This window comes from Ixodes scapularis, unplaced genomic scaffold (genome assembly GCF_016920785.2).
Source record: "Ixodes scapularis isolate PalLabHiFi unplaced genomic scaffold, ASM1692078v2 PGA_scaffold8__174_contigs__length_109621045, whole genome shotgun sequence".
Classification (NCBI taxonomy): Eukaryota; Metazoa; Arthropoda; class Arachnida; order Ixodida; family Ixodidae; genus Ixodes; species Ixodes scapularis.
The window spans coordinates 96,016,305-96,035,244 of NW_024609883.1; the positions used below are offsets into that span (position 1 = coordinate 96,016,305).

Here is an 18,940-nt window from a genome sequence, read left to right on the forward strand (position 1 = left end):
GCGATGTGTCATATCACGTGCAATGTACTTGCAATGCGTTATGAAAGCTGCTGCCTGCGTAAGGTAATATCACAATCCTCTTTTATCTCTCAATCGACTCCGAGCTTGAAAAATAAAGCGTCGAATTGAAGTATAAATTAAAAATGCGAAATAGCGGCGTTGTCATTTTCCCGCTAACTGGAGCAGTATATACGTTCCTTCCTTTGCTCGGATCAAGCTTTCAGGTCAGAATACTACGTAATGATGACCAGTATCTGCATTATTTGCAGCTCGCGGTTGTACAGTAGTAATCAGACTTGTCCATAACACGAGCGTGGCTTTTTACGGCGAGCGCTCGACTGATGCTATTCGCGACAACTAATCTGGTCCCTTAGGGCAACATGAAACATCTCGCTCCAGGAATGTCCTGCCCGCTCTTTCTGGGGCCGCAGAACGCGGGAGGCTGCTATATCGCACTCTTCGCAAACGTCGCAAAACCTTATCAATAGAAAACAAAATAAAGAAACAAATGTATGGCAAATTTCTAGGCAATTGTGTTGTATACGTGAAACGAACTTCTAGCATCATAAACGCTTATATCCTCGTTTAGCGGCACGTCCAGCCTGTTCAGACAGACGCCTACGTTCACGGCGCTCTTCGCCAGATAATTTAACGCGTGGCATGGGCACTCTTGAAATGATGACCCTGGTGATCTTCCAGAGCATTCTACCTCACTCCTCCTCTCCCACCCCGCCTCCCCACCTACCCCTCCTCACCCCACCCCTGGCAACATGACCTGACCGCTAACCAATCGGCGTCGATCACTAGCCTCCTCCTCCTCTCCCGACCGTCAGCCAATCAGTGTCGAGTCTTGCGGGCACGCATTTATCCAGGCTTCAATTTTTGTATTCACGAAATGCCGAACACCTAACCAAAGGACGTTTCACGTTAAATACAAAGCCCGAGCGCTTATCGACAATGTCACCGTAAACAAAAACGGAAATCACGATGCCCTGTCTTTAAAATTATTCACAGGACACCCCTCTAGTGGGACGTTCCATGTTGCCTCACGTGACTAGATTAGTTCCCGCCAATGCCACCTGTTGAGCGCTCGCCGGAGAAAGCCGCACGCCCGCGTTATGGACAAGTGTAATTACCGCTGTACTTATAAATAGCAACGTTAAAAAAAAAAATCTAAATGACGAAAGCAATTGCTTCACTAAGCTTAACTAAAACGCCGATGTTGTCCGATTTTATTTGCTTATATTTATTAATGTATTAGTATTGTTCACCCCTAACAGGGGCTGTGACAAGTATCGGGTAGAGGTTCGCAGTAAAGATAAAATTTCACATAAAATATAAAAAGAGAAAGTAAAAAAACAATACCATTCATCGGACCAACGAAAAAAGTTGAAGAAACAATTCAAAACAGTAATTGAAACGCTCTACACTCTAATATTCATCGTTGTACTGTATCTTGCTATGTATATATCGTTTCGAACAGCAGACAAATATTATTTGAAAATTTAGCTATAGGTAGAACTTATATATTATTGTTCTCGTCTTACTTTCTAATAAGCAATGTAGAAACTTTTCCTTAAAAATATATGTTTTCACACATTGTTGTTTTATCGAATGGACTATCGATTCTCCTTTGTTCAATACGAAAACAAACAAAACAACAACAAAAACTGTCGCAAAATTGGGTTTCCGAATTGCTTTCGAAGACTTTGCGGGGTATGCGGTGTGTGGCAGCGTTGCGGCTCGCAGACTTATTGATCTCGAGATTAGTTTCCAGTGCTGATGGTTTCGACAGTAAAGAACGGTGCTTGCCGGCGTGTAATCATAGCCCGCTGCTTACCCCCAAGTAAGCAACGGCCGCACTGCACGGACCAAACTGCTCCCACTGGGAACATAGGAAGCTTACACTTCAAGGCGAACTGACTACAAGTATATATAGACACTTTGCAGCAGCTGGGCATGGGCGCCGCCATAACCTACCTTCAGTGTTTATTTTCTCCTATTCCGCCAACTTCACTTCATCCTTACCACAGCCGCATAGGTCATCGCCATTTTAGATTCTACCTCGTCCTTCTCCCCAGCATCGAACTTTGTGGAGGCCCGTCAACACCCGTTTCAGTGGCTGGGCATCTCGGTAAGACGAGAGAAGGTCAGCAATGGCGGCTGTAATCTGGCGCGTGTGCAAAGCGTCTGTATCCGCAGTATCATGACATTCGTACAGCAAACTTGAGTGTACCTCTATACTGTCGAGACCGGTTATAACGAAATAGGTTATAACGAATTAGCGGTTACAGCGAAGCGATCACGATTTCCCATTCCTTTTTACCCTTCGTTATAACTTATAACCGAAGTTGGCTATAACGAAATAGATGCTACAGTGAATCGATCCCGCTTTCCCATTCCCTTTTGCACTTCGTTATAACCGAAGTCTGTTATAACAAAATAGCGGATATAGCGAAGGATTTCCGATTCTCGTTGACTTCGTTATAACCGGTCTCAACAGTGCTCGTTTTCACCTCAAGAGAAAAAAAAAAGTTTTGCGCATTGTTCATACGCCGCGCGAAATAGTGCTTAGAAGATTTGGTTGTCGAGGAAGAAGCGATGCCTTTGGCGTTTGAAACGTTGCACGTCTTGATAAGATAAAAGTAGATCTAATATAAAATGCACTTACACATATCTACATTATCTACGTTCTACATAAAAGAGAAAATTGGTGAAATTGAGTATAGTAGTACGTGTTGTGGAGCCTGGAGCTCGTCTCGGACTGGTGTGTGTAGCGTCCTATCCCGTCCATAGATCAAAAGTGGCCCCGAAGGGCAACAAATCACGTCATACAAGCCGGGGTGTCCTGCTGTCGGATACCGCGATCCTGGCAGTTGGTCGCAGAAATGCCGGCAAAAAGCACGAGCGAACGAGAGTGTCGCTGCCGTCGCGGCGTTCCAACTTCTGGCTGCCGAAACTTCCGTGGTCTGTCACGCTGGAAAGCGACCTGCAGCACAACAGGCGTCGGTCACGTTCACCACAGCTATTGAGACGCCGCCAGGATCGCAACTGGCAACAGCATGACGCTTGTATGACGTCATCAGACGGAAGTCGAGGGACCACTTTTTTGGACGCGGTAAACACACCGGTCGGAGACGCGTTCCAGGCACCATAATTGTGATAATTCTTTTCTTTTTTTTTCTTTTTTTCTTTTTTTCCCCACGTTCGTATACGAATGACGAGTTTTAAATTTGGTTCACACACTTGCAACAGCTTACGACAGTGTGCCTTTAAACCATTTATTATATCTTACTGTTAAATGGAGGGAGGCTATTTCCTTTGAATGGGGATGGTGACTTGCGCCACCTAGCCAAGTAGTGCTTTTAGTTCAACGTTAAATTTGGACTAATATGAACAATCCGTCCCTCCACTTTCGCCACCATTCGTCTCATCTTTTTCCTTTTTCTTTTTTCTTTAAAGATTTCTACCTCTTGAAGACGGATTGTTTCACCGTTCTCATCAAATCCCAGAGCCCCGAGGAAGTCAGCCCCTCCGCGTGATGCCACTGGGTGACCCAGCCCTCCACGTTTCATACTGACATGCTCCAGTGTTTCAACTCCTTCCTCCCCACACACCGTGTATGGTGTATCTACCTTTTGAAATTCGGCCCTATACATCCTGGTTCTGAAAACCCCTGCCCTTGCCTTAAACAATAACCGCGCTACCTCTAGAATTATCAAATATTCCTTCGCTTCTAACATCATTGTGTCCCCCATTTCTCTCTCCCTTTCCCTTACAATATTCTTCACTGTTCCTGTCCGCCCATCTTCCTCGGTGTTACACCAGCACCTTGACGCGAGTCGTCCGGAACACTCGTGGAACACACGTGGAACACTCGGCATTTTCGTATCCTACTTTTTTAGAGGTTCGGTTTTTTTTTTTTCGTTTTTTTTTTCTTTTAGAATGGTATAAAAGATCATTTCTCATAGATAGTACGTATACATTTGATCTTGCGAATACCCCAAAACCATTTCTTTAGTGCAATGCAGTTTCAGGGTCACCTCACAGATGGCGATAGCGTTCCGGTGTGTTCTATCGTCGTGGGAGGTCACAAGACCTCGGTCGTAAGCAGACGCAAGTGTCTGGACAGGCCTTTAAACATTTAACGGTCCAGTTATTTTTTTCTTCGAAAGATGTTTATTAGTGGTCAGATTTTCTTTCCATAATAACTGTACAAAGAAAGGGTCAATGGACAGTTTTTTTTTCTTATACATCTAGCGAGAGCACGTAACATGCTTGCAAGCTGTTTAGGTTTATAAAAGCATAAAGTAAAAAAAAAAAAATAATGAAGACGAAAACTTGTCTCCTTTCTTTCATTTGGTTTCCTTTTGGCGCGCGCGCTTCCGCGACATCCCAGCAGCTTCAGATTCCTAACCGGATGTACTTTACAGAAAACCTCCGTCGGCTGATGAGCTCCCACCCTCCGAGTTTACTTCAAAAAAGCGTCGGAAGTTTGAATCCAAAGAGGCAGTGCCCTTAGGGAGCTTTCGTAGACCGCGTGTCCCCCTCTGCTAAGCCCTCCGCAACGAAGAAGCCGCTGCTGCGCCTGCGCGCCGATGGCCTTGACACTGGACTTGCGGGTATCGTAGCGGGTTGACGACAGCGTGGCGGGACGGCGAGAACAATCGACGAAAACTTCCTATTGGCACTACCGCCAGAGCAGCCGGTATGCGAAGCGAGCCTCACGTGAGCGGTGCGTCGAGTTTCAAAGTAGCCCAGAGCGAAACACCGTGCGAACATAACGTTTACGTCGCCGTTCGCCAAACACAAAGCAAATAGAAACAGCTCCTGCGGTGCGCGCAGTTTCGCGTTTGGGCGGGCACTTACAAATCTGTAACCACCGTCGATAATACGGTGACGACCGTTAGAGGGTTCGAGTCGCGTACGCAAAAGCTTTGTTTACGCGAAGAAATAACGCCGCGGCTACTTCGCCAATTCAAAACGCGGTTTTTGGCTCGGCGCAAGCGCAGTGGCGACGATGCTACTTCTTTGCGACACTTTTTGCGTGCGCTACTCTAAAATTTGCTAATAGTTTCCGAAAAGCAAATTTTCTCCTCCGAAACTACGGACATACCCGAATGTTGACATCCATGTATGTGAGTTTCAAAAGTCTGAACGGAACACGTTCGGTGGAAGTTGGCAATAAACGAGTGAAGTAAAATCGCGCCGAAACCTCAGAGGTGAAATCTGTCGTTTCTCTCGAGATTTCGAATCTCTTTGTGAGGCTACCAGGGGGTCCCTTTCCGAGATACATCGCATATATCGAACTTCGATACATCGCATATATCGAACGACACATCGGATATATCGAACACGCGCTTCTAATAAAACAGTCACGCCACAAAACAGGCGGCGCTGCGCGCCTCTTATTTTGTTGCGCGGCTCTCGACATTAGGGATTTTTAGGGAGCCGTTTTTTACACATCCGATAAGGTACAAGATTGGCCGACCGGTACGAACTGTGCACGTGAGAGTCTTCTGCGGCAGCGCATGCGCAGTTTGTACCGGAGGGCCCATCGTACAGTATCGGACGTGCGAAAACGGTTCCCTAAAACTCCCCATTACGCGTCCAATATACGGTATTCTCGAGCATTAATAGGGAGTTTATGTAGATCGTTCCGATTACTCCGATAACGATTATACGGTGCATGGTGTCGGCGAAGTATCGAGTATCGTTATCGGAACGACGTACTAAACTTCTTTGATAGTTTGGTAAGCCCTTTTTCGCCCAGGGGTTTCCCCAGGAAATTGAAATTAGCGGGGGTGTTTAAATTTTTAGAGGGGGGGGGGGGGGGTTAGGGCGGCATTGAGGATGGAGGAGTCGTGAATTGAAGGAGCTGTGCAACAATTTCAGTGCTCTGCTTAAATAATCTGGGAGCTGGTGTCTCGACCGTTCTGAAGTAAAGGACAAAAACCGCTTTTGCCTGCATGTCCTAGTTTTTATTTTAAAAATTGACAAAGGTTAAGGTTTTCGGCACCTCTCAACTCCTTCGCCATCTTTCGAGTCACGTGCGCTGTGACGTCAACGGGGGACGCGCGGAGTTCCGGTGAAGCTCTCTCTCTAGAGCCATCAATGAGCGGCGAGAACTCACCCGCTTGCGACCACGTGACCACGTGCTTGCCCTGCGCGATCAACAAGACGAAAGGAAGAAAGTCTCATCCGGGTCCGGCCATCTCGTCCCCCTCCGGCTTCTGGCGGCTGTTCGCGGTAGCAGAGAGAGCTGAAGGTTTTGTTGACGTCGGATAGATGGCGCCACTAAAACTCCGTATAATAAAATCTGTGTCGATGATACCAGGTTTTTGACGCATTTATATATATGTTGGAACGACAAGATTTATAGAAAAAAATTACCTTTTATCGAGCAGGTATTTGCACAACTTCTTATCTTTTTACATGTCCCCCATTGACGTCATCCCGCGTGGTTCTCACGGCCGCCGCTAGCGGCTGCAAGTCGGGAAAAATTCTAATTTTTTACCTCGCGATTACGCGGCGGAACCGCAACATTTAGAAGCAAGAAAATGTGTTTTCTGTCCTGTGTGACAAGATAAACAATGTCAAAAGTAGAAGATGCAAATTCTTTCAACGTTAAAATCGTTGCACAGCTCCTTTGAGGGGGTGCCTTCAGAAAAAACAAAGAAAAGGGGGGGGGGGTGCACCCCCCCCCCTTTTTTTTAGGGATGTGTAGGGAAATCACTGTTTTCGCCGTCCTTCGACGCTCCCCGAAACCCGTTAAGTGAACCGGAACCCTGCAGCAGGTGAGACGACCTGTGCGCATGCGCAGTACGAAATGTTACCCGAGTTTCGAAACGTACCTCTGTGACCGTGTGTCTTTAATGGTCCCCGATAAGGTGAGAACGGTGCGAAGGAGGTTCAGTTACCCGTCCTTCCGCGCGAGCGCCCAAGCTTCGACAACGCTTCGAAGTCGTGTGCGTGCACCGAGCAGCCAAAGCACGAATGACTGAAGGCATCCGTGCTGGGGGCCGGGCGTGCCGATTTTATTTAGAGACATGCCTTAAATTCTAAATTCCACAGGGTTCTTTTTTTTTTCTTTTTTCTTTTGCACTATTTTAATTTCTGCGTGGATGGGAACGTATAACAGTATATAGATGGTGCTACATCTCGCAGTTCGTAACGGTCGAGCATTCTCTGCTGTATAGTTGCACAATCTTCGGAGATGGAAACTTCAAAGCTGAAACGCTTACTGAGGCAATGATGCAGAGCAGCACTATCTCTGATAAACGGACACCGGAAAAAAAAAATTTACAGCAGGAAAAAACGTCGGGGTCGCTTCGTCTAGTGTGATCGACGGCTGGCTGATTCAATTGCCTACAGTCGTGGTTCTGATAGTCTCTTTCGAGACTCCTTTTGAACAATCTTTTTCTTTGCTCAAAAAATACTGCAGATCTCCAATCAGGCCAACAAGTATTGCATTTCTGTACAATCAGCCGTCGATCAAACACTTGACGAAGCACCCGAAAGTTTTTGCTGCTGAATTTTTTTTTTTTTTTTTTCCCGGTGTCGGTTTATCAGTTTTAGAGTGGGGCGTTTGTACGAGATGCCACACTATTTCGCTGCTTTTGACCTCTTTTATGTACATAGGCCTTGATACCTGCACTTATAATGGACTATTAGACAGTTCAAGTGGACCGTGCCGATGACTCCGATAACGATGACCGATACTCCGTCGTCGCCTTCGCGCATACTACATCGTGTCGTTATCGGATATTGTTAACGGGGGTATCCGAGGTGTTGAAGAGTTTCATACAGGCCTCCGGCGGTTTTCTTGAGTGAAAAAGGGCGTCGTGCGAGTTTCATTTCGGCAAGATGAAGATACATGCACCCCTCCCCTTCCCCATCAAGACAAAATAATGTAAAACCTTACGCTGTTTTTAGACAGCGTAAGGTTAGTTTGCTTTCATCGACGTATGGCGACACTTTAGATGACACATTTAGCCAGTGCAGTACACGACTGCTAGCCTAGGAATTAACGCACATGAGGGCCCCCTAGGGTGCATAACAGTAGGCCGGTAGGATGCTCGTCCAAATCGAAACGGGCAGGGGTGGGAATTGAACTTGCACCATCTATGAGTTTTGTAAGTAAACCAGCCTTCCCTCCACATGTTCCAAGCTGTGGTGTGTACGCATACACTGCTGTGGCGGCCATCTTGAAGAAGCTTCAAAATCAACCGTAGATGGCGATGCCAACTCGTGTGGCCGAGAAAATGAAGAAAGTGTGGTATGGCTGGGGGCACCGATATTCCGGCCATGGTTCCGGCTACTTCGTTTCAACGAAGTCCGGACACGGCCAATGCTACGAGCGCGAGCATGTGACCCTGCACAGTGCTTAGACTGCACGAGCACGCGTGCTTGGCAGGAGGCTGATAATCCGGAGCTCGCGCTGGTATAGCATCGGCTACGTCTGGACTTACAGGGGCGGTGGAACGATATTCAGCTGGAATGGTTTTCACTTTACACGAGTTCACTGGCACTAGTGGGACCCAAGTATACTCGTTGAAACGTTAGTAATGGTTACAAGTAAGTTTATTGCTTCAAAAAGTGATGAAATTACTTTTGCTAATACTACCTAATGCACAAATTCAAATGATCACAAAATTACTCCAAAAACTGTTTGACTATTATTAATTTGATTAATCAGTAGCGTACAAGTCTGCCTGTGACCAATATAAGATATTTTAATGGAATTCATAACAGCAGAATGTTCAAATTTAGTCATTTTTATTGCATATACATTTTACATTATATGTGCGAAATAAATTAAGTTGTATGCGTTTGAACGAGCGAATCTTTGAAAAAAGTAGCAAATTAATAATCAATTTTAACCCAATATTTTTATTTGCTTTATTTTTCTTACTATTAAAGTACGATATAGGCATGTCATAAAATATAAATATAATATATAAAATTGTGTTTATATACCCCGAAGTGAAACTTTAATATTGTTAAATGTGCGTCGTAAAAGAGCAAACTTTATTGCGGAGTAACTTTTACTTCGCATTGAGCACAATTTTAAATATCGTTAAGCTCACATGCAAAGTATTAATCTTAGGTAATTGGCCATACTCATGCAACAATATTGGCCAGAAAATCCCCCATGCGAGGACATATTCACAATGGACAACTGAGAAGTTGTGAATTGACAACTGAGGCCGGTACGATGCTTATCCAGATCGAAACGGGCGGCGTCGTGGTTCGAGCATAGAGCATTCCTCAATTCAGCGGCACTAGTTCTCCCTCTGCGTTTTTCTCCTCGTGTGTTCAGGTTTGAAAGTGTGCCAATGAGCAAGCGCTTGCCTCCTTCACCAGTTGGAAGAACAATGGGTGGGCTTGAGGAAAAAGACGCAATCTCTTACGGCCTTCGTAGAGGGACTACCGCGGCTCGAGGGGGCCTGTAGCCCCCTTGCTACAGCGCTTTAAGTCTTTCTGAGGAGGTCCTCAACCTCACCGCACACTCCAGTTATTTCACGTGAATATAATTGGCATACTGCTAATCACAGTGGTCGTGGAAGGGTTATTCAGGGTGGCCCAGGTAGTATAGTCTGGTCGCACCCCCGTGAGACTAGAAGCAATCCCGTTTGCTCTACAAAAAGAAGATTAGCAACGACAACAAAAAGAAGCTACGTTTTAGTTTGACTAGAGGCCATAGAAGAACATGGCAGGGTAGCAATGCGAACTCGTTGAGTTTTATTTCGAAACGCTGTTTGCGGGCGCTTGCAAGAAAAACGTAAAGGTCGGTTCCCTCATTTGCAACGGTAGCGTTCGTATGCAACCGAAATGACCGTAACGACCAAAACACCGCAACAAACGTGACTCATTAATTGCTTCGCGAAGCTATTTACCCCTTGCATCGCTCGCCATGCTGTCTACGGCAAAATACTTGTCGTGGTGACTTTGTCGTTACGGTCGTTTCGGTTGCATGCGAACGCAACCAACGCAGATGTGTAAACAAGCCTTAAGCCTGATTCACATGATGCGATTTTACCTGCAGTTTTTCAGTTGCGACGTCGCTTATGCGGCAAAAACAGCATGCTGGAAGCTGGGGTACTCAATGTCGCACCTATGCGAAATCACTGTTAAAATCGCACCGTGTGAATGGGGCTTTAAAGAGAAGAGCGATGAAATCTCAAGGGGAGTGTGTCATCCCGGCTGCTTATCATCAGTTGCGAAGGGCAAGTTCCATGGTAGTCATAAAAAGCAGATTGAAAAGTTGGAATCGTCGCATTCTCAAACCAACATCATCAGCGTTCTCCGTCTGACATTACTCTTATTTTCAATGGATCCAAAAAAAGACCATCTATAGTATGCGTTTCGCCGATTGTGCGACGCTTTTGGTATAGCACGTCGCGGAAAAAAGAAACTACAGTATTCCTGAGTGCCAGATTTGAGTCGCAACAACTGGCTTTCTGTTGTTGCCTCACTATAACATGTCCAGCCACCAAACTGGGTAATACAAATTAACTCCAACAAGTTTGTGGACATAATACTGTTGTGTAAAAAACAAACTCGACAACTTGTCTCGCGATTACAAGGATGAAGTGAAAGTCTACGAAATGAAAGGAAGAAAAAGTGAAGATCAGTCATGTGTAGCTCTTGAAAAGCGTCGAAGGGCAAAATCAGCGCCGCCCTTGGAATTTTCCTGAAGAAGTAGTTCTTCAATTTTGATCACAACTCAACAGGTGGCTCAAGCGACCATAACACCTCAAATAACACCTCCTAAAGAACCTGTTATTATGTTCATTCTTTACAACGGACAAAACTAGGCGACGTTTCCTGAAATCAGAAGCTGCTAATTCGTACAGCTATCACCTGATCAAATATATATATTAAATTACATTTTTGCATTTAAATAACATGAATTTTTTGCTCTAAGTTCAAACATCTACACAAAAAATCAAAACGCGAAATTTGAAAAAAAAAAAAAAAAAAAAAGGCTACGATATGCAAACGAGCATATATTGAAGTTCGTCTGCCAGAAATATGGCTACTTCGTGTTTACACCTAGCGGCGGGGCATTTGTACTACGAAACAATGTTTGCCTCTTTTTGCCATTTTATACTATTTTTACTAGAGCCTTACAACGAACGTTGAGCACTAATCTTTATAAAATTCAGCACACATTTTGAATCTATACCTATCAATAACTGTTTCAAGTTTCAGGCGTAAAAACCGAACAGTCGTCGTTGAAATTTATTCTGCATTTCCTCCCATGAAACATATTTTGCAGAAAATATAACTCTTAGACGAAGACGGAAATAAAGAAAAAGAGCCTCGATAATCAAAGAAAGCACTCTGTATCTATAGAACTTCAAAAAGTTTAAACAAATCGGTCATATTATAAACTCTACCCATTTGTACCACCAAAACCATGTACGGCCGAAAACGACAACCGAGCTGAATTGACCTTTTTCAGAGATCGCTGGGCGCATGCGCCGACTCTGAGAGAAGAGGAAAAAAGGAAAGGCGCCATTTTTGGTGGCTCTCTCGCCCGCTCGGTCGCTCAGACAGTGCTGGTTATGCTTGACTCCTCCGGTATTCTCGAGGCCTGGCTTCATAGTCGTCATGCCTCACCAGCGCGCAGCAGAAAGTTGCACAAGTAGAAGTAAACATTGTTAAAATGCCAAATTTCATAAGGTTCTTGTAGCTTTTGGCGGGTGGTCCATGAAAGCACCCGATGTCAAACACCCCGCCCTTTTTGCCCTGCTTTCAAAAGCCTATGACGAGAGTCCCCCTTGTCAGGTGGCTGGATCATCAATGTGAAAGCGGTACATTCTGCTTTTAACTAAAATACAGAAATGTGAACCTGATGATATACCTGAAATTGGGGTAGGAAAAGGTAAACGCAAAAGGACACAGAAAAAGAACAGGCAACGTCTCTTGAGACGTTGCCCGTTTTTTCTTTGCGTTTTCCTTTTCCTACCTCAGTCTCAGGTTTAATAATTAAAAATGAGAGTGTTGGTGAATAGATACGAATACATGAAAGGATAAAACATCAAGGACGGGGACGGATACAGGACTTCTTGAAAGAAGTACTCTTTCCACCCCTGTCTTCGATCTTCCATCAAGATTTCATGTATTCATATAGTATCAAGTTTTCCATCATGCTAAACTTACGCCAGCTCGCCTGCCCTTTGACCATTTTTTGTTAATAGTAAACGTGCAAACGAGGTTGTGCGACGTAATTATGCCGTACCCGGTACTCCATTAAAAAATAACAACATAAAGCTTTCCGTTCTTCAGGCGTGCGCCACACACATTCGCGTCTTGCCACGTTAAAAAAAAAAAAAAAAAAAGCTGACAAAACGTTTAAAGCGAGCGAAACGAATTTAAGCCTTACGGAGACACCTAACCTTGATGAAACTTCTTGGCAACCAACCGTGAACCCATCTGTTTGCTGGGCCCTCTTTGTCGAAGGTTCATAAACGTGCCGAATTCAAAGATGGATTGTTTCGAACATATCGTTCCTTACTTTTTGACGGTGCATACAATCCTTCGCGATATCAAGACGGCTCGGATTTCGCACCGCCCGAGTTTGTTTACACATTCCCGAATACGGCAACGTCCCGTGCCCTCGCGCGGAACACAGGACGGAGAAGTGACGGATGCGATAAGCTTGAATAACTTAAGCGATAAATCAGCTGGTTGTAGTGGCCGGGGATCATAAATGGAGCTCACAAGCTCCACACAAGGTAGATGGTTGGGTCGGTATCCAAGCTGGTCACCATTACTTTCCTTACATAACATCTGCGACTTTGTTTTGAAAGCAGACCCCTATTTTTAGTTGCTTGCAAGACGCGACACCGAAGTGACTATGAAGTGACTCCGAGTCGAAAGTAAGAACCGATGCGGCGTCGGCGGTCTATCCATCCCTGAAGGTATAAAAACGAACAAGGTCCTCTGTATCCTAGAGATTGACTTTTGTTAATCCTCCATGTTCTTCTCCGCCATTTCAAAGAAAATATGCACGCGAAGCGACGACTGAAATACACGTTCAAATTGGTAAAGGAGGGAACAACGCCATTAGAGAACACACGCAAACACATGAACCGGGAGACAAACCAGGCCTGGCGCGGACGACGGAGAGACGTTCCCGGAGCCACCAAAAGTGTTTCGAGCGATTTCCGCGAGGGCGCGCCACGATCTTGGCCAAACTCTGAAAAAGGTCAATTAATAATTTACTCATGCCTATTTTATATCAATATGAATACCATTTTTCTCATCTATACAATTGCATATAATGCATATTCTTTGGGGGAGCGGCCAAGCGTTGTAATTGCGACTCAAACATCGTCTTATATCGTCATTTTTCATGGCCATCGTAGAGCCTCGGAAAAAAAGCGGGTCCGAAAATACCTTAAAAAATTACAATCTTTTCTTTTTTTATGTTTGAAGGCGTTATTTGTTTTGTCATTAGTCGAGCTCCCCTCGCGGTCCGCAGCGATTGGGTTTCACCAAGTGCTTTGCGGGTAAGTGGACTCTTTGGATTTCTTAATCCGTAGTTACAACGGTCGCACGTCACACAAACTACAGTGCATTCGCAGTCCGCACGATGACAGCATTGTCTGCGGCGGCATTATCCCGCAAGTTCGGAGTTTTTCTTCGTGTACATGTATGTACTTCGAACATGGCCGCAGACAGTTTTTCTATGACCAACGCGATAGAACCGTAAGAAAAGGAAGAAACACGCATGCGCAGTTCAAACCTGAGGGCCCATCGTCCGTATCGAATGGGCAAAAACAGTTCCCTAAAACTCCCTAGTGCTTGCAGACCGTTTACTGTATGATGTGCACGCATTAGTGTGTCGTCGCAGAGCGTTATATATATATATATATATATATATATATATATATATATATATATACATAATATTTCAAGCAATTTCCCGTATGGTGAAACTCGACCACGAGCCAGACTGGACTTCTAGAATTCCCGGCGACACTCCTCATTGTGTTCCTTATTACGTCGGCCATAAAGGGGTAGGATTTCAGCAGCCTGCAGAAGCTTCCCTGCCTTTGTTTGTGCGCGCACAATGTCTGCCTTCGCAGGTGCAGAAATTTCGCACATGCACAAAAGATAGTCCAATATTGTTGATAAAAAAAAAAAAGTGCGCGGAAAAGCCATTATACATTTTGTTCCCCTCGTTTTGAAAAGCACGGCCTTGGGTAACTAGAATAAGTAAATAAATTATAACAAAAAAAAAAAAAAAAGAACAAAGCAAACGGATGCGCGGCGGCTATGGGGGGAGGCCTGTTAGGCTTATTGCGCGAAAGAGGAAGCAGCCAACGAGCGTCGGGCGGGATTCCAAAAAGCTTGTGCGGCATGCATAGCCGGATCTATTTTAGAAGCATTCAGCTACAAGCGCCGTAAAGTGCCTACTAATTTCTTTTTCTTTTTGCCTCGTTTGTTTGGGGTGTCAGGGCGTGAATTGTCGCGTTAGCCGTAGCGGGGAACGCCGGGAGAATCTCGCATTTATTAGAGGAGGAAAACGAGAATGGTAAGAGTAGAATGCGGGCGCGTTCCTGGGAAGACGAGTAGAACGCGGAGCTCTGATTCGAATGGTTAGACGTTGTCTCTAATCACACTTCGAATGCGTTCGAATGCACAAACGCGGCGTCCAGCGTTCCGCGTTCGAAGGGTGTGTTGAAACAAAGGCAGCTACGCTGAGTGCAAGTTCGTCTGCTTTCTTTGCGCGTTCGAAGGGTGTGTTGAAACAAAGGCAGCTACGCTGAGTGCAAGTTCGTCTGCTTTTTTTTGCAAGGGCTGTGGTGATTGAAGGATAGTGCCTTTACGTCAAAGCAAGTAATCAGAGCTCTTCGTTCTGACGTCATCACAACCCCTGCAAAATAAGCAGACGCAGTTGCTCTCCGCGTAGCTTTACGTCGAGCCACTAAGTAGTCCAGTCAGATGTCCGAGAGAAAGAAGGCTCCTGAATAGGCCGCAATGAAACCGCTTCAAACCAAAAAATCTCGACGAAAAAATAAAAATAAATAAAGAAACGACATCGCGCAAGCTCGTTCACGATTAAATAATGGGCTAGTTGGTACTGACTCATTAGAGAGTTTTGGTAAGTTGGTAAGTAAGTGGTAAGCTGCCGAGAGTGGGCCCAGAGGGCGCGCGCGCTCAATCCACGCTTCAAAGTGGCAGCACGAGCTTTCGCTAGCAATGCGAAACCATAAAATATGGTCTACTAAAAGCCTCGAAAACATAAAACAGGGCGTGCTAAAAAAAGGGGGAAAAAAAAAGAAAAAGGTGCTAGAGGACACGTGCGACACACAAGTGCACGTCTTGCGTAGTATGGCACCTATAATAAATATAACTCTCCCAGGCGAAACGTTTATTCGCCTCGAGATTCGATCGGTACGGCTCATGTGGTGAAAAGCAGAACTACGCTTTGTTTTACCCGAGGCTTGCCCTAAGTTTCAATCTGGGCCCCCAGACCACAAATCATTTTGTTTAGTTGCCTCGCTTGTTTGGTTGTGTTGCGTGCATGGCAAGCGGGCGCAACTTGAGTAACGAAGCAGAACAATTGTGTGTTCAACTATGCTGCGAACTGTAATGAATAGCTCCAACAAAAGTAAAAAAAAAAAAAAACTCGGGCGATTTTTTTTTTTTTTTTGTAAGTGTAAGTAGCGGCTATGAAAATGAGGCTATTCGGTATTTAAAGATATATTTAATAACTACAAAGAACACGAAATCCCTTTTTCTTTTTTTTTAATAACAAAATATAAAGTGTTGTGCCTTGTCACGTTTTCGTGCACCTGTCCGTCATCTTTACTCAAAAAGCTACGCACATCGAAGGAAAAAAAAAGCAGTTTATTCGAAGCGTAAAATTATTGATTCATTGTTCTGGTGCGCTCCTCTTGCCCCATTTTAAAACAAATACTTTTTTTTTCATTTATATTTTTAGTGCTTAGGGGTTTACTTTAAAATAGCCAGTGATGCCGGCGTGCTGGAGCCTTTGGACGTCAGATCATTAATTCCCGGAGATAAAGGGTCCTTTGCAGCTTCCAAACTTCCTACCACTACAGCTAACGCACAACAAACAAGCACGACCTCCGAAGATCAGTCAGTAAAGATGAAACAGTTTTTCACCTGCTAACCTCTGTTCCGCCCGAGTAACAGTTTGTTACGTATTCCGGCGCTGCGACCATCTGAAATGTCAGGTCCCATTCTATAACTGAAGTTTTAAATGAACACGACCGAAAAATAAAATAAGAAACAAAGAAAACTGACGAAGTGTCACATAACTCTTTTGAAACGATTTTTTTTTTTTTTTTTTGTCCTGTTTTTGTCGGCTGTCTATATAGTCATTTGCAATGTGAAAACGCCTGTGTGGCTCTTTCGAACGCCCGGCCTTGAGTACGCGCTCCGTGCCTTCCGCCGTGCTTTGCCTGCACGAGACGCCGAAACGTCGTCGAAGGTAGGAAGCAGACGGGACAACCGAAGCCCTGGCCGTTCTGACCCTGTCAGGGGAGTACGAAACTTCGAGGAGTACTCACCGCCCCCGTTCTTGTAGCAGAGGTATGGAAACCTCCACACGTTTCCCAGTCCGATGGCGTAACCCACGCAGGACATGAGAAAGTCCAACTTCCCGACCCACTGACCGCGGTCGGGCAACGCTGGCTCTGTGGACACCTCACCGGCGGGATCTTCACCGTCCCCGCCTCCCTTGAAGTTGTTCATTTCGTACGAGCCCTTCTTATCCGACATGGCTGCCGGTGGCACCTGTGCACGCACGGAACCCCGAAAATTCCGCGCCCACCTTCACTGATCCTCCACCGGAGTCACGTAGTCACCTGCGCTCCAATGTCTCCGTGGTGGCGGCGTTGCTCTGGCCCGTTTTTTGCACCGTTTTTGGTTGTGTTTTTCGCGTTTTTTTGTTTTTCTTTCTCTCGCGTCGTTTCTGGCGGGGTAGACACACACGCACTCACACGCACTCACACCACCGTCACCACCACAACAATCACAAAAAGAAAAACGCGCACCCAGAGACGGCCCTCTTCGCTTCCGAACGCAGTGCCGTCTGCTAGGCGGTCGCGCGAAGCAGACGATCGGCGGATGCGCCGCCCCGTTTCATTGGTGCATGGGTGTCACGTGGGAGAGACGGCGCGCGTCCAATGGGACGGCGTCGGTAAGGTCACGTGTCGAGTCGCACTCTTCCCCGCTTCCTCCGGGGACGAAATCGCGGCAAATTTGGTTTCGGTTTCGCTTATAACCTACCACCTAGTAACCTCTTCGATCTACGCGCCGGTAGCTTCATTTATAGAAGAAGTCACTTTGTTTCTACTGAGCCTGCTAGCAAATTAACTCACTGCGAAACCAGCTAACGTGTTTTTTTTTTTGTTTTGTCTTTTTATTTTGTAATTACCAAGAGTTCGTTGCAAAAACTAAAAATTAAGCAAACTTAAAGAAGAAATATATTATGGAGAATTGAATGATACTAAATCTATGCGCGTGCAACAGAGAAATATATTTATCTCTGAGTACATACATATGATTTATACGTAAGGCTTATTTGCATTGAATAGTTGTGTTGTGTCATGATAATAACATAGACGTGCAATGAGCTGATTTCGTGCAGATTCAGAATAGTCCTCAAGTGCTTCAAAAAAATGAGTCTTATTGGAACCTTTTTGAATGAAAATTATCAAAAATACATAAAGTACTCAAACGAATATAATTATTACATTTCCCCTAGCCTTAATCGAATTTAAAGCTGAAAAAGCCCCACTGCAGGGCTTTGGTCTGTTCCAAGTTCATTTAGGTTGCTTTCATAGAAAACTTCCCACTATACAATTATAAAAAGTCATACGTCCTCACATTTCGACGAAATCTCAGTTTTGACTGGAGGATGAGAAGCTCAGTTTTTAAACTGTACAGACCGACCAAACACGTCATATTAGTTATCGTGTCTAGTCAAACAAATCAATCTTTGCGCACGACTGCTTCGAGCGTTAGACCCCAAGTGACAAGCCAGCGGATCTGTCGCCTTTGTTGCAGTTCGGCTTCCCCGCAGTACACAACTTCTCCATTGTGGCAGTGAAGCCCGCCTCGCCTTTGGCTGACGCTCGCCTCATCGGTTTCCTGCTTTTAGCGCCTAACAAGCTGTCCACGCTGTGGGACAAACTACAGCGAACAAAATACCCATCGATAGTTTTTTTTTTTTTTTTACCACAAAGATCTTTAGACTGGCTATTTGAGAAGTAGTCGTGTATCCGATACGCGTCCTTCACTATAAAAAAATCTTCCTGGCGTCGCGTGTAAAGATACGATTAACAGGGACCACATGTTTTTCGACAAAATAGCTGTTTAGGTCACACGACTTCAGAACTCGTGGTCTCGCCACGGGGGCTAACGATTCTTGTTTCAGCACAAAATAACATAGCCGAATAGACGTCGAGCGCATGTCACGCAGCTTTTGGGGATACATACAAAGCTGTATTAACCAATTTCTAACTAACGTTTCCTAAAAATATATATATATATATATTTTATTGTTTAGTTTTTGTGCTACATTCGAAGCTGTGTCAACTTGTTCTTTTTCTTTTTAACGAATGTTTTTTTTTTTTTTTTTTTTAATAAGTTGTATTTCAGTCTGCGGAGCTCGGTCAACTCCTGTGCGCTCTAGGTGTCGTATAGTCGTACCTCATCAATATTTGTTTTCTGCGAACATGGCTGCCTCGTGTTGATTCGCGCGCGTGAAGCTATTTAAAATCAATGCTTTATTTTCTAGGTATACACCGGTGGAAGCCCCGGACAAAAAGCTTCTGAAAGCAGCTTGACGGAGTCTGTGGTGCCATTACAGTCTTAGCAGCAGCTTCAGAAAAAAGAAAGAAAATATATATTTTACATATTTTACATTTTACACGGAATAATGATAAAC

General features: G+C 44.9%; 1 protein-coding gene across 1 annotated transcript in view; it reads right to left on the reverse strand.

Annotated features, from left to right (window-relative positions):
• LOC8029641 (sodium- and chloride-dependent GABA transporter 1) overlaps nucleotides 1-17,085 on the reverse strand; it is a 130,836-nt gene extending 113,751 nt beyond the window's left edge. The window contains exon 1 of the mRNA XM_029993149.4: nucleotides 16,557-17,085. Coding sequence (XP_029849009.1) covers nucleotides 16,557-16,767 — 211 coding nt within the window. The 5' untranslated portion in view covers nucleotides 16,768-17,085. The remainder of the gene's footprint in view (nucleotides 1-16,556) is intronic.
• Between the last annotated feature and the right edge of the window lie 1,855 nt (nucleotides 17,086-18,940).